This window comes from Sus scrofa, chromosome 13 (genome assembly GCF_054392235.1).
Source record: "Sus scrofa isolate SSC_HxYL_T2T_F1_AM1 chromosome 13, Sscrofa_HxYL_maternal_Yorkshire_Landrace_v2.0, whole genome shotgun sequence".
Lineage (NCBI taxonomy): Eukaryota > Metazoa > Chordata > Mammalia > Artiodactyla > Suidae > Sus > Sus scrofa.
This window is the reverse complement of record NC_139395.1, coordinates 16,656,805-16,671,272: the sequence shown is the minus strand read 5'-3', so window position 1 is coordinate 16,671,272 and position 14,468 is coordinate 16,656,805. Positions and strand designations below refer to the sequence as shown.

Sequence of the window (14,468 nt, the reverse complement as noted above, 5' to 3'; positions counted from 1 at the left end):
GCTCTCCTGGGCAGCTAAAGGACAGAGGGACATAGTTTCTTCTTTTGCAGACCCTAGCTTTCTGGAGAATTTGCTCATGGCTCTGTACACATGGCCTCTGCTCAGTGGAGTAAGTGCATTGCCTGTAGGATTTCCAACAGCCCTGCCATGCAGCAAGCAAGTGGCTGCCAAAGAAGGGAATGTGGTGAGCGTCCAGAAGCAGGGGTTGGGGGGGGGGACCTTCCCACAATTCCATTTCTACAGAATGGATGAGTTAACATTTGGAACACATCTTTCCAAGGCCTATAAAAAGATTGTGCTACATAAGCAATAAATCATTCACTGCCTCACAATTCCATTTCTCCAGAATAAGTGAGTGGGAATTTGGAACTCTGCACCGCCAGATAGAACACGCCACACACACAGATCAAGTACCAGTTGGGTCTTTCATTGTCCCAGTTTTGCTTGTTTGTGGCACTGACCTCACATTTTAAAAGTTAATGAGAATGTCATGCTAGTACCATTTGGTTGAAATGGGCTTCTTTCTATGATGAAGTGTGAGATGGACTTTCTATGATGACGCCTAATCATGAATAGAATGTTTCAAGGAAATCAAAAAGGGAGAAAAGCTAACCCTGAAAAGTCAGCCATCATATAACCATGAAAAAATTCATTTTCATCTGGTCAGTTCCCCCAAGGTTTATTTTAAGAATGAAATCTCATTATCCCTATGGCTTAAAAAAAAAAATAGACAAATTTGCATAAATTGAAGCATATGTTGAAGGTACAGCTCATATGGAAAATTTACACAGAATTGTGATTTCTTCTTTGGGTCCAAAAGCACTTGAGATATTTATTCCTGATGATCCTGTGACTGTCCCCACTCCCTGCAGCAGGCTTCCCATCATATCTGCCTTGCCCTAAATGAGCATTACTATGTACTGGCAGCTCAAATGTATGTGTGCTGTGTCTGTTATCCAGTGAGCAGACAGTGCAATGTACAGCCTGATCTCATGGAGGGAAGACACTGGCTCTTAAAAAGAAGGTGGGGGAAATTATGCAAAGCCAATCTTGTTGGGTTTTCCTTTTTCACCCTCTTCTAGAATGCAAGCGCATTGAAGTTTTAGATGTCGTGTTTGTAATTGACAGCTCTGGCAGCATTGACCATGATGAGTATAATATCATGAAGGACTTTATGATTGGCTTGGTGAAAAAAGCTGATGTAGGCAAGAATCAGGTCCGGTTCGGGGCTCTGAAGTATGCCAAAAACCCGGAGGTTCTGTTTTATCTGGATAGACTTGGCACAAAATGGGAGGTGATCTCCGAGCTCCAGAACGACCAGCCCATTGGAGGCGACACTTACACTGCCAAGGCCCTGGACTTCTCAGACCACATGTTCACCGAAGATAGGGGCAGCCGCCTGCACCAAGGGGTCCCCCAGGTCCTCATAGTGATCACTGATGGGAAATCCCATGATGCTGATGAGCTCAATGCCACTGCCAAGGCTTTGCGGGACAAGGGCATTCTCGTCTTGGCCGTGGGGATTGAAGGTGCCAATGTTGAGGAGCTGCTGGCCATGGCAGGATCCAGCGACAAGTACTTCTTTGTGGAAACCTTTGGAGGCCTGAAAGGGATATTTTCAGATGTGTCCACCAGTGTGTGTAACTCTTCCAAAGTAGGTAAGTCTCATCCATTAATTTTTTCTTATTTATCAGCAGAGAACCAAATATGGGAGAAACCAAAGCAGTAGCCCACAGGAGCAAGTTCTCCAGAGAGGAGGAATTAATGGGTTGGTAGAACTTCTCACTTTGTAGAAACTCAGGTTGGAAAGACCTCAAGGACATTTCATTCAGCCTCTACGACTTTCCTGCTCACTTCCATCTCAACTCTTCCAATGATGGGAAATTCACCATTTTTGAACAGGCTTTTATTTATTGGAACACATATTTGTGTACATGCCACTTTCACCCACTGGTTCTCCCTCCTTCTCTTTACACAAGACATTAAATTCCTCTCTTCCTAAGAACCAGCAACCATTGCCTGAAGTCCTTTCTCCTGCAGTCTGGAAGTTTCCTATTCCTTCACCTGTCTCTGTTACGGCACAAACTCATTTAAAACATGTGCCCAATGTTCAACTCTTGATTTTCGCCTCAGATGTTTCCAAAGCAGAGTGCTAATGGGTCTTCTTTTGCCCTGGATGCTCTGTTTCTATTCTGGCAGCTGGAAATTACATTGCTGCTTCTATGTATATATGTATTCATTCAGTCAGTGGCCATTTTATACTTTATATGTATGTATAATGGTTTTTATTTTTTCCATTATAGCTGATTTACAGTGTTCTGTCAATTTTCTACTGTATGGCATGGTGACCCGGTTACACATACATGTATACGTTCTTTTTTTCTCACATTATCATGCTCCATCTTAAGTGACTAGACATCATTCCCAGTACTACACAGCAGGATCTCATTGCTGTTCCATTCCAAGGGAGACTGTGATCCATTAAAGTTCTTTAGTAGTTGTATTAGGATGTGTTTTACTAAATATACTAAGTATTTTTAATAGATGAATTAAGGTTCATCCAGGATTCCAATATCTTGGTACAGTTCCTTCCTGTTTCTCATGTGCCTTGTTTCCTGAACATGCAGCTACTATCTTTTTCTTTCACAAAACTAACAAAATCCACCTGGATCTCACCAAAAACTAGGACAAATCTCTTACTTTTTGCTGGCCAATGCCTAAAAATCAATCTGCCTTTTTCCAGACCACTGTAGAAATTGAAATTGAATTTTTGTACTGAAAGTCCTCCCTTGGGCATAAAAAAGCTCTTTATTTCCTTTGTTTGAATCTGAAACAAAAGAATTTAATGAACTAACCAATTCCTGAAGGCTCTATTGACTACATTTCTTATCTCTTCCTCGCTTCTCTCAGCCGAGGGAAACTCAGACATCTTTAATCTTTTCTGAGGCTAAAATGAGAACTAATAAAGTTAGGTCAGTGGTGAGCTCTCTGGGGAATTCAAGGAAATGATAATGCTTACCAGAAGGCAAAGGAACACACAGACGCATGTGCCAAGCATAATTCATTCATTGGCCATGGTCTTTCACATTCTTTCTGTTTTGTATTTGCTGTGTTAAGACAAGGGAAGCCTCTCTAAACCCTACCACATTGTTCAAAAACATTTGTTCAAAAACTAAATCTGAGTTTTCATACCAAAATAGGGGAAACAATGTAGGGTTCTGTCTTTCAAGGGTCCTACAGAGTAAATTTTAAACTACTGTCAAATGCAGATTGTATTACACTAGTTAGCTAAATAAATAAATAAAGATTTTATTTCCAAAAAAAAAAAATTTCTCAAGTAGATCTTTTTGCCTCTATATACCAGAAAGTGGGCTGATTAAGAGTCAAACCGACTATAATACAAGCTGGGAAATCATGATTCTCAAACCTCAATTTGCCCTAATAAAAGAGGGTAACAAACTAGAAAAGCATTTATTGGCTCAACTGGCCAGTGAGGCCAAGTCAGTAATACAGACCATCTGCCTCTTTCTTTGACTCCCTACGTGGATGTGTGTGTCATTTGTGTTTTTACTTGCTATGCTACTGCTGTCACTGGGCTTTCTGAAAGAGTTAAGGTAGGGAAGAACAAGTTTTCTGTCACACCACCCCCAGTTCTCCAGCATCTGGAAATAGAAAATGGTGTGAGACCAGAAGGAAAAGCCAAGAGAAGCCTAAAAAGATGTAGAAATTGTTCATGCCTCATGCCACCTTTAGGAACCAATGATTTTTGTTTTCTCTTCAGTGAATGAGCCCACAAGATGGTGGGACCTTATGTCAACTTTCAGAAATATCATTTCTGGAGTTCCCATCCTGGCACAGCAGAAACGAATCCAACTAGGAACCATGAGGTTTCAGATTTGATCTCTGGCCTCGCTCAGTGGGCTAAGGATCCAGTGTTGCTGTGAACTGTGGCTTGGATCCCACATTGTGGTTGCTGTGGTGTAGGCCAGCATCTGTAGCTCCAATTAGGCCCTTAGCCTGGGAACTTCCATATGCCATGAGTGCGGCCCTAAAAAGCAAAAAAAAAAAAAAAAAGAAAAGAAAAAAATATCATTTCTTTCTAGCTGCAAACATTTAACTTAGTCCTGCTAGGTTGGAGAAACAGTAACAGTCCGATTTTGTTGTGGTGTTGTATTCTTTGCAGATTGTGAAATTGAAAAGGTCGATCTCGTGTTCCTCCTGGATGGTTCAAACAGCATCCATCCAGAAGACTTCAAGAAGATGAAGAATTTCTTGGCGTCTGTCGTTCAAGACTTCGATGTCAGTGTCAACAGAGTGCAGATAGGAGCTGCACAGTTCAGTCACACCTACCGGCCAGAGTTTCCCCTGGGAATGTTCACTGGCAAAAAGGAGATCTCATTTCAGATTGAGAATATCCAGCAAATCTTCGGATACACGCACATTGGTGAAGCGCTCCGGCAGGTGGGGCACTACTTCCGGCCAGACACGGGCAGCAGGATCAATGCAGGGACCCCACAGGTGCTGCTGGTCCTCACGGACGGCAAGTCCCAAGACGAGGTGGCGCAGGCCGCCGAAGAGCTGAGACACAAAGGTATCGATATTTACTCCGTGGGCATTGGAGATGTGGACGACCAACAGCTCGTTCAGATCACCGGCACCGCAGATAAAAAACTGACCGTGCACAGCTTTGACGAACTGAGGAAGGTCAAGAAGAGGATCGTTCGCAACATTTGTACCTCAGGGGGCGACAGCAGTGAGTATTCCAGTGTCCTTCACGCTTGTTCCTCCCCTGGGGCCACTGGGAGAGTGTGTCTCTGGTTTTCAAAATGAGCTTGTCACAGTTTTCAAGGTTTTTTTTTTTTTTTTTGGTGGCTTGCGTATTGAGAAACAGGATATTGTAGAGACTGCATCCTTTTTTCTCCCCATCTCCTGGGAGCACATGCCCCCTCTGAAAATGGAAATGTCCTTGCTTCTAAAGGTGTGAGGAAAGGGCTGTCGTTTACGTGCTGGATGGGTCTCAAAGAAATAAACTATTTGACACATTTGGGTTGCCTGGCAACGAGGCTGCCAAGCACTGTGTTGAGGGAGCATCTTTAGAAATTTAGAGCTTTGTTATGAAACTTCTCTGAAGAAGTTGGTAAATATCTTCTGAAGAAAATTAGCACATTTTGTTATTTTTCCGCTGGATAGAAGGCAGGATCTTAAATGAGAGAGAACTTTTTCTATTTTTATAAAAATCCCCACTAGGTTGGCTGTGATTCTGTATAACTACCTAATGGTAAATAGTAACCCTGGATTTCCATGAGGAAGACAACCTAATAGGCAGCTTCAGAGATGGACACCTAGGCTACAAATCCCTACTTGATGACTTTTTTTCTTGGACAAGTGGCTTAACCTTTCTCAGTTTAATTTTCTCATTTGTAAAATGTGAGTGACACCTAGTTCAGAAGCTCATTGTGAAGATGAAATACAGACGCACATATTTAACATTACTTTGAATAAGCATGACACTTGGGATGTCATTCATTATAAAGCCACTTCATTTCTGTCTGCCGTTGACCCATTAAATTTATTCATGGGGTCACCTCTTCCCTTGCCCCCACATACTTTCAGGAAAGAAGTTAACCTCTTCTTGGTGATGAATATGTCCATCCCAGTGTAACCATTCAAACTTCATACTCAATCAAAGTTACAAGGTTTCCTGGCCACCAGGACATGAGAGGCCACAGGTGGTTAGCATTTTACCCATTGTTCCCCGTCCCTCTCCTGCCCCTTCCCCCAGGCCCTGCCCTCTTCTTACTGACTATAGTTTCTGGCCTCTCTACAATGGGCTGGGGAAGGGGACAGATGCAAGTGGTACAGGGAAATTCCTATTTGATGGTGCATTTCAGGAACTTCTCTCCATGGCCCGTTCATAAATTGTTCAAAGACTTCCTCTCCTGCCCCTCTCCTTCTTCATCCCCATCAAACCACATTTGTCAGGGCATCTCTCCACCAGAGTTACTTTGAGGAACATAAGTAAATCTCAATTCCAGATGTTCTTATGCCTTCCTCAGTCTCTGGGGGTCTGATGATGCCTCCAGCTTTATCTGCTGCCACCTTTTCACCCCACCAGGCAGGCTTCTAGGACAAGAGATCAGAGGAGCCCACCACAGTTCTTTCTTATGTGTGACCATATCAGCTCCATGGGTGACAATGACATTTCAGTTGCCCCAATGGACACTGGAAGTTTTGCCCCACAAGGTGGTTACCTCTCCTTTGCAGAGAAAGCAGAGTGCCTTCGTGTCTCATTTCTAGGCTGCGTCATCTCCAAATTAGAGAGAGAAGGTCCCAGATCTGTCCTCTTTTGATTGACAGAGAATGCTACCTTTTCTCCGTATGCACACACACATGCTTATAGGGAGAGACCTCACACCAATAGCTCTGTCCAAAAATGCTCGTCTAAATTCAAAGCCTAAACCTTTTATAAGACCCAGTGTATGAACTAAAGGTTCAGAGTCCTGTCATTGACTGGGAACTGTTGTCTTTGTAAATCTTGTTCAATGTCCCGCCCCCCACCCCCAGATTTAGAAATGTGTCTGGTGACCTCAGCCAAACTTTCCACATGATTTTCCTGTTTCACATGAAATACCCATTTCCAATTACTGGACAGAAAATTTTCTCAGAACCATCTAGTCTGTCCTTGAGAGAATGAAAGAAAACCATGTGGTGAGTCAAAACCCTCCAAATAATGTGCCCTCCAAGTAGTCAGGGAGTTATCTTTATAGAGAGCAATCATGAACATATAATTAATGAATAAATAAACAAGGAAAGTACACTATTAAAATAAACTTCAAGTGATTACTGTAGCAGAAAAGAATGTGTGAGACCTTCATAGCCAAGCTGTGGGCTGAGGACTCATGAAGCTGGAATGAAAGCTGATAAAGCTTCAAAAGCCTGTGCAAATACTCAGAGGATACCACCCCTTCTTAAATGACAAGTCCTTGAGTCAAAGAAATCAGACAGTAGCTTGGTGTGTCTCAAAGCAAACCAGGTTTAGAGCCTGATCATGTAGCTTTGCTTCTTATTAAAAATATGCACAACTTTGGAGAAGTTGCTGTCCTTTCTTAGTTTCCTCATATGCACAGTTAAATAGTCTCTGTTTCACTGATTGTATGTAGGATTCAGTTTATGGGAAAGAACATCAGCTGCATTGAGTTAAGAGGTAAGCCACTCAGAATCCATATTTCTTGAGAATCTATGGAGGGTCAAGCATAGACTATTTTTTAATTTTTTTAATTTTTATTTTTATTGAAGTTATAGTTCTTCTACAATGTTGTATTAGTTTCAGATGTATAGCCAAGTGATTCAGTTATACATATGCATATTTCCATTCTTTTTCAGGTTCCTTTCCCACATATATATATATATATATATATGTTATTATACATATAGGTTATTTTACACACACACACACATATATATATAGGTTATTATAGAATATTGAGTTCACTGTGCTGTACAATAGGTCCTTGTTGGTTATCTTTTTTAAAATAAATTTTTATTGGAGTATAGTTGACTTACAATGTTGTGTTAGTTTCAGGTGTACAGCAAAGCGACTCAGTTACACATATATACATATATATCCACACTTTTTCAGATTCTTTCCCCATATAGGCCATCACAAGAGTATTGAGTAGATTTCCCTGTACTATACAGTAGGTCTTGTTACTTATTAATTTTGTATACAATAGTGTGTATATGTTAATCCCAAACTCCTAATTTATTCCTCCCTTCCTCTGACCTTCCCCCTTTGATAACAGTAAGTTTGTATTTGAAGCCTAAATACATTATCTCTTTGAATTCCCAAACCCTCTATGGTTGGCATTTTCATTCCCATTTATAAAGGAGAAAACCGGGGCTCTAAGGAATATTGGTAAACTGGCCCAGATCGTACAGGAACAAAAAACCTAAGTAAATTTTGAAACTTAGGTCTGTTTGATTCCAATCCATTTGTGGTTGTTTAATAAGCCATTAGTTTTCTTGATATAGATGTTGTATAGGTTATCTGATGCTAATAGCTTATTGAGACATCATGGGTTTATATCTTAAAAGTTGCTGTTCCCTGAAGAAACCACTGACTTATCAGCCGTCCTTTGTGGCATCACAGTCTTACCACAGAGCTTATAATCTGCATGGCCCAGCACCACTAGTCACGCAGGGAGTGGCGAAATAAGGTCACATCCAGCTTAGGGACTCCAGACAGGCATGGATCTAATTCCCACATGTGAGATCCACCGAAATGACTGTGAAACCTGGGGCAACCTTCTCTAAGTCACCGCTTCCCCTTCTGCAAAAATGTGGATTATGAGAGTTTCTACTTATTTTCTGTTTCATAAGGACTCATGAGCAGCACATGTGACGTGTGTGTAAATGTTCAGTGAGCCTTAATAACTATTACAAAGTATTGCAGAGGGTATTTTTGCGTGACCTTATAAATACAGATATGTGGAGTGATGGGGTACTTTAGTTCAGAGAAGGACAATTTACCAAGAGTTTCTTGGTTGAGAAACTTTAATGGTTTAGCAACATTTCAGAGCCATAGTCCAATTTAATACCTCAACATCCACCAAATTCCCCCAAGCAACTAAACTCTAAAATCTGTTTTCTTATTTTCATTCATGTTTATTCTCCTGTTTTTTTCCTTGGAGCGTGCCTAGTCTGACCACCTAGAGAAAACTTTAGGCGGTTTTCAGGGTATGGATATACTACCTTTTTTGGCCTGGAGCTATGACTAGATAGCAAAGGAACCATCTTTTGCATCATCCTGGTAGATGAATCCAAAAGGGGATTCAGCAAAAGGCCAGTCTGATTGGATGAAGTAGAAACAACCTCCGGATTTGATCTAAGTAGACACAGGATGAAGTAGACACACCCTTAGGTAGGAAATGAAAGGGAAAAAATATATGGTCATTTCCAAGTTTTCTTGACAAGGATCTCTTTCTGCTCCCATCTTACTGGGTTCTCTGGAAAACAGAGCTCAGGGCACAGTTGATGTGCTAACACTCCAGAGGGGATACAGTCCCAGGGAAGCAAGAGTGAGCGGAGGGTAGTGATAAGGGAAAGAGGAAGATAAATACAAGATGGTGTATTACCAAGTTAGCTACAGATTTTGAAAAACTATCACCATATGTTGATCCTGCAGAATATCACCCTGGACACCACATATAAACACTGCACAGACCAGCCTATCATGGGGAATAAAAGGGAGAGTTTACCTGCTGGTTCCTTCCCACCTACTGCCTCTCACTGGTCCAAGTTCGCCCCATGGAGTTACTCCCCAGCCCTGCCATCTGATGCTGTCCAGCCCTTTGGGAGACCAGATACAGGACCCACAGTGCTGGGTTGAAGTGGTGAAAGGGGCAAGAGTTCCTGTGAGTTCAGTTGGGTTGGATGTAGGCACCAGAGTTGTTGAGGATCTAATGACAATGATGGAGGCCGTGTCCAAGTCTGGCCCTTCCCCCAACAGTGTGGGAGACCTAGCCATGGTAGCCACAGAAGCTCTCCGCAGGGGGGCTGAGGGTTGCACACAAGCAAGTCTGGGAGGTGTACAAGCTAGGTCTTTATCTAACTATATTTTCTAGATCATTCTTTCTTTTTTTCCATCTAAGATACACCCTTCTTTCAAAATTCTAAATAATTTTTTCTCTTATCCAAGCTAATAATTTCCAACAGCCCAACTTTCCCCTTCAAATAAATGTTTTCTCAAGAATCCATCTTCTCCTCTCATTAATATACCCTACCATCTTGAAGTATTTCTTTCTTTTTAAAATTTTATTGAAGTTTAGTTGGTTTACAATGTTGTATTCATTTCTGATGTACAGCAAAATTATTCAGTTATGCACGCAAACACACATTCTTTTTCATATTCTTTTTCATTATGATTTATTACAGGATACTGAATATAGTTCCCTGTGCTATGCTATACAGTAGGATCTTGTTTTTTATCTATTGATATATAGTAGTTTATATATCTGCTAATCCAATTTATCCCTTCCCCACCCCGCTTTCCCCTTTGGTAACCATAAGTTTGTTTTCTATGTCTGTGAGTCTGTTTCTGATTCATAAATAAATTCATTTGTTTGATAGTATTTCTTAATATTAAGAAATCTGCCATCATTAACTCCAATTTTGACTTTCTTTATAACTCAGATAATTAAAATTAGCTTTGGGTTTTGGCAGGGACCTAGGAGACTACAACTGTCTAGCCCAATCCATTCTTCTCTGTTCTTTTGTTTTTTTTTTTTTAAATACGTGCTCTCTTTATTTTTATAAACAAGAAAATGAATGTCCAGGCAGATTAAGAGATGTGGTTATTTACACATTTAGCAGTAAAACAGTAGTGACCTGTACATGATTGAAATGTAACATCATGCTTTCCCACTCAAAGACCCCCCCAAGTCCAGGTTTCCAGACTGTTGACTGTGAGAATTAGTCACATTCTCAGAGCACTAGTTTACTTCTTTTCATCACTCTCCGTAGCCAGTCCAGTAGGTTACCCTCTTAATTTCCCTGGTATTCAGTGCCCCTTTTTGATCCCCACTCCTGCTACCCAGCTACAATCCTTCATTATTTCTCTTTGGAAATCCAATTTTAGCCAACTCTTTTCTCATTAGAAATGAATCAAGTTCTTGACCCTTGTTTTAAGAATTGAAACTGACATTTTGGTTTCAAAGTCTTGGCAAATGTCCAACTGACCAGTGTGTCTGGAAAGCAAGCATTTATCCATACCGCAAAACCTGAAAAACTGCTTCTCTAAACAACACAAATAAACCCTCTTGTTAACTTTGAAGGACTCTTGATGTGAGGGGAGATGTCTTGGTAGATTCTGCAAGGTCATTCCATGAGCACCCACTCGATTGGTCCAGCTCACTCTCTCTCACTGTATTTAGACATATGGCTGCACCCTGGACTTCTTCCCGCAATTCCATTCCTTTGACCACATTGTCATGAACTCATTTGTCAATCTGAACCAGGAACTCATTCCTAGTTTGTCATTTCAGTCATCTAGATAGTGAAAGGACTCCATTTTTAAAGAGTATAATTCCAGAGCCTTCAATGACATCTTGGCATTTTTTCCAATATTTGTTTTCTCACAAGAGACTGTTTTCCTTGAAGGAAGTAATATGGTTACTGAACGATTTTCAGAGATTAAAACAGTGTTCTTCTAAGAGTGAAACTTTCAGTCTCAAAATAGAAAGCAAAGGATACATATTTAAAAGGAAGTTTGGAAACAGCATATTCTGAGGCTTCCTTCTGAGTAGTTTCTTTCTCTTTATCTCACTTTCTGAATATTGAAAAAGATATTTTCCAATAAATTAAGGACAGTAAAATAAGGAAACTCACCTTTCAGACTTTTTGATAACATGTTGATTTACTTCGAATGTCATGGTGAAAATTGATTATCAAATAAGGTTTCTTTTCCCTCAGCCAACTCTGTTCTCATTAGAAATGATTCATGCCCCTGGCCCTTGTTTTAAGAACTGAAGCTGACATTTTGGTTTCAAAGTCTTGTGGCTGTCCAGCTGACCAGTGTGTCTGGAAGGCAGGCGTTTGTCCATACAACAAAACCTGAAAAACCACTTATCTAAACAACACAAATTAAAAATAAACCCTTCCTTCACCTTATTTTACCAAGCAAGGTGTGTGTGGGGGGGTGGTGGTGAATATTCTGGAAAAGATTGACTTTTTCTAGTCAACCTGAAAGTTCTTGAAAGAAGAGTGTACATAGGTCATAGAGCTCTATCCTTCTCATTATCTTCCTGTTAGGGAGGCTCAGCTTAAAATATCAAGCCCTTCTAAGTTTCTCCAGTGGTTAAATGTCCCTAGAGTTAATAAGGATTAGAGCAAAGCACTACAAATGCAACGTCTCTGTAAGTATTTCTTGAAATCCAAAATGGCACTGGCTTTGGCTTCCTGAGTGGCCGAGCTTGAAGGCATCTCCGTCTTGGACAAGGTTAAATGTGGGTCAGCTGGTGCCCAGTTTCTTCACTTGTAGGACTCACCCCTAATCAAGCAAGGTCTTAGAGGACCCCATGGAGTTTTTCATTTTTTAAGAAATAAAAATATTTTAATAATTAAGCAAGAATATAATAAAATCGATTAAAGGAGCATTTACTGAAAAAAATCCATTACAATTTTATATTCAGTTTTCTTAACTCAAGAGCTAAAACTCATACCTCCACACAATTTACTTCTGTTAGATGAGAATTAAATGATTTACAAGTTTGTTTTGAATAAAGAGCAGAATGAAAGGTCACATATGAGAGGTAAGGTCTACAGAAAACTGAGAAAAGCCTAAAATGAACCTTAGGTAGTAGAAAGTAGGGTAGGATACAACAAAGAAGATACTTACAGGAGTTTCTGTCGTGGCTCAGTGGTTAACGAATCCGACTAGGAACCATGAGGTTGCGGGTTCGATCCCTGGCCTTGCTCAGTGGGTTAAGGATCCGGCATTGCCATGGGCTGTGGTGTAGGTTGCAGACGCGGTTCGGATCCTGCATTGCTGTGGCTCTGGCATAGGCTGGTGGCTACAGCTCCAATTAGACCCCTAGCCTGGGAATCTCCATGTGCCGTAGGTGCGGCCCTAGAAAAGACAAAAAAAAAAAAAGAAGAAGAAGAAGATACCTACAAAGAGAATGGTAACACTTCAAGCTTACTTGCCTAAAAAACAACTTGTAGAAATATGGAGGGGGAAAGGAGTGGACATGTGCTTTGAAGAGACGTAGAGCTGGGTTCAAGCTCTGATTCTACTTCCTATTAATTATTAGTACTTGACCTGCCTAACCCTCATTTTCCTCCTCTGTAAAATGGGTATAACTTTTTATCCTTTTTTTTTTTTTAATGAGTGGATGAAGGAAGACAATAAGAGGAATCAGATTCTTTTAGAAAGGTAAATCATCAGAATCATTCCTTCAGGAGTTTTTGTGGTTTGTACTAAATTTGGCTATTCAAATGTTTTTGTATTTCCCTTATAATTTTTTTTTAATTTTATTTATTTTTTTTATTTTCCCACTGTACAGCAAGGGGGTCAGGTTATCCTTAGATGTATACATTGCAGTTACAGTTTTTTTCCCCCACCATTTCTTCTGTTGCGACATGAGTATCTAGACATAGTTCTCAATGCTATTCAGCAGGATCTCCTTATAAATCTATTCTAGGTTGTGTCTGATAAGCCCAAGCTCCCGATCCCTCCCACTCCCTCCCCCTCCCATCAGGCAACCACAAGTCTCTTCTCCAAGTCCATGATTTTCTTTTCTGAGGAGATGTTCAAAGACAAATACCATATGATATCACTTATAACTGGAATCTAATATCCAGCACAAATGAACATCCCTTATAATTTTGATTTAGTGTTTGTTAAGTGACCTCAACAAGTAGCATGTATGAATTTCCTGTCTTAGACTATTAACATTTCCACAACATACTTCAGCTGTTTAAATGACTCCACAAGTGACTTTCAGGGACACAATGAAATCTTTCAAAACTGTGTTATAGAATCATCTAGTTTTTATAGAAGCTTAAAAAATAACACTTTATACTTTAATAGATTATGAACGAGTCATTCTGAACCTCTTCCTTTACTCACTCACACTCCTTGTTTTCCAACTTTGTAACTGGGATGTAAATAAGAATTCCAAGTACCTTGATTCAGATATGACATCCAAGTCAAATAAAATCTTTGTTAGTATAATAAGATATGGTTTTTCCTCAAACCCTAGATTGCTTTGTGGACATTGTGGTGGGATTTGACATCTCAACTCAGCAAAATGGACAGACTTTGCTCGAAGGTCAGTCTTGGATGGAAACTTATCTTCAAGACATCTTACGTGCCATTAGCTCCCTCAGTGGGGTAAGCTGTGAGGTGGGCACAGAGACTCAGGTTAGTGTGGCTTTTCAAGTGACCAATGCCATAGAAAAATATTCCCCAAAGTTTGAGATCTACAGTGAAAACATACTGAAAAACTTGAAGGATATAACAGTTAAAGGACCATCTCTTCTCAACGCAAATCTCTTGAGTTCTCTATGGGATGCATTTCAGAATAAATCTGCTGCTCGAGGAAAGGTAGCTTGGTTTTATTTTATTTATTGATCTTTGGTTGCAATGAACTCCTTTTAACTCATTTTTCTTTTTTGAATACTTTTGTAGGTGGCTCTCTTATTTTCAGATGGATTGGATGATGATGTTGAAAAACTTGAACAAAAATCTGAAGAACTTAGAAAAGAAGGTATGAAGCCAGGTGGATGGTGCTGGGAAAGGAGTGTTTATGAACTTTATAATCCCAAAACTCTTTTCTGGCTCTTACATTTCCAGACACTCAAATACCACTGAATTTGCCAGCCTTTCCACTCTGTATGCACTTGGCAGAGCAAATGAGCTCTCAGAACATTTTGGCATCTACTTTTTCCTTCCTGCCCATATAAAATAG

General features: G+C 40.3%; 1 protein-coding gene across 10 annotated transcripts in view; it reads left to right on the top strand.

Moving 5' to 3' along the window:
- Positions 1-14,468, top strand: part of COL6A6 (collagen type VI alpha 6 chain) — a 169,495-nt gene that overhangs the window by 47,377 nt on the left and 107,650 nt on the right. For all 10 annotated transcript variants that reach the window (XR_014825031.1, XR_014825030.1, XR_014825033.1 and 7 more), the window contains 4 exons: positions 1,083-1,658; positions 4,184-4,753; positions 13,761-14,104; positions 14,189-14,267. Coding sequence is in view for 5 of the 10 variants with exons in the window: in XM_084991768.1 (XP_084847894.1) it covers positions 1,083-1,658; positions 4,184-4,753; positions 13,761-14,104; positions 14,189-14,267 (1,569 nt within the window). In the remaining 5 variants the exon portion in view is untranslated. The remainder of the gene's footprint in view (positions 1-1,082; positions 1,659-4,183; positions 4,754-13,760; positions 14,105-14,188; positions 14,268-14,468) is intronic.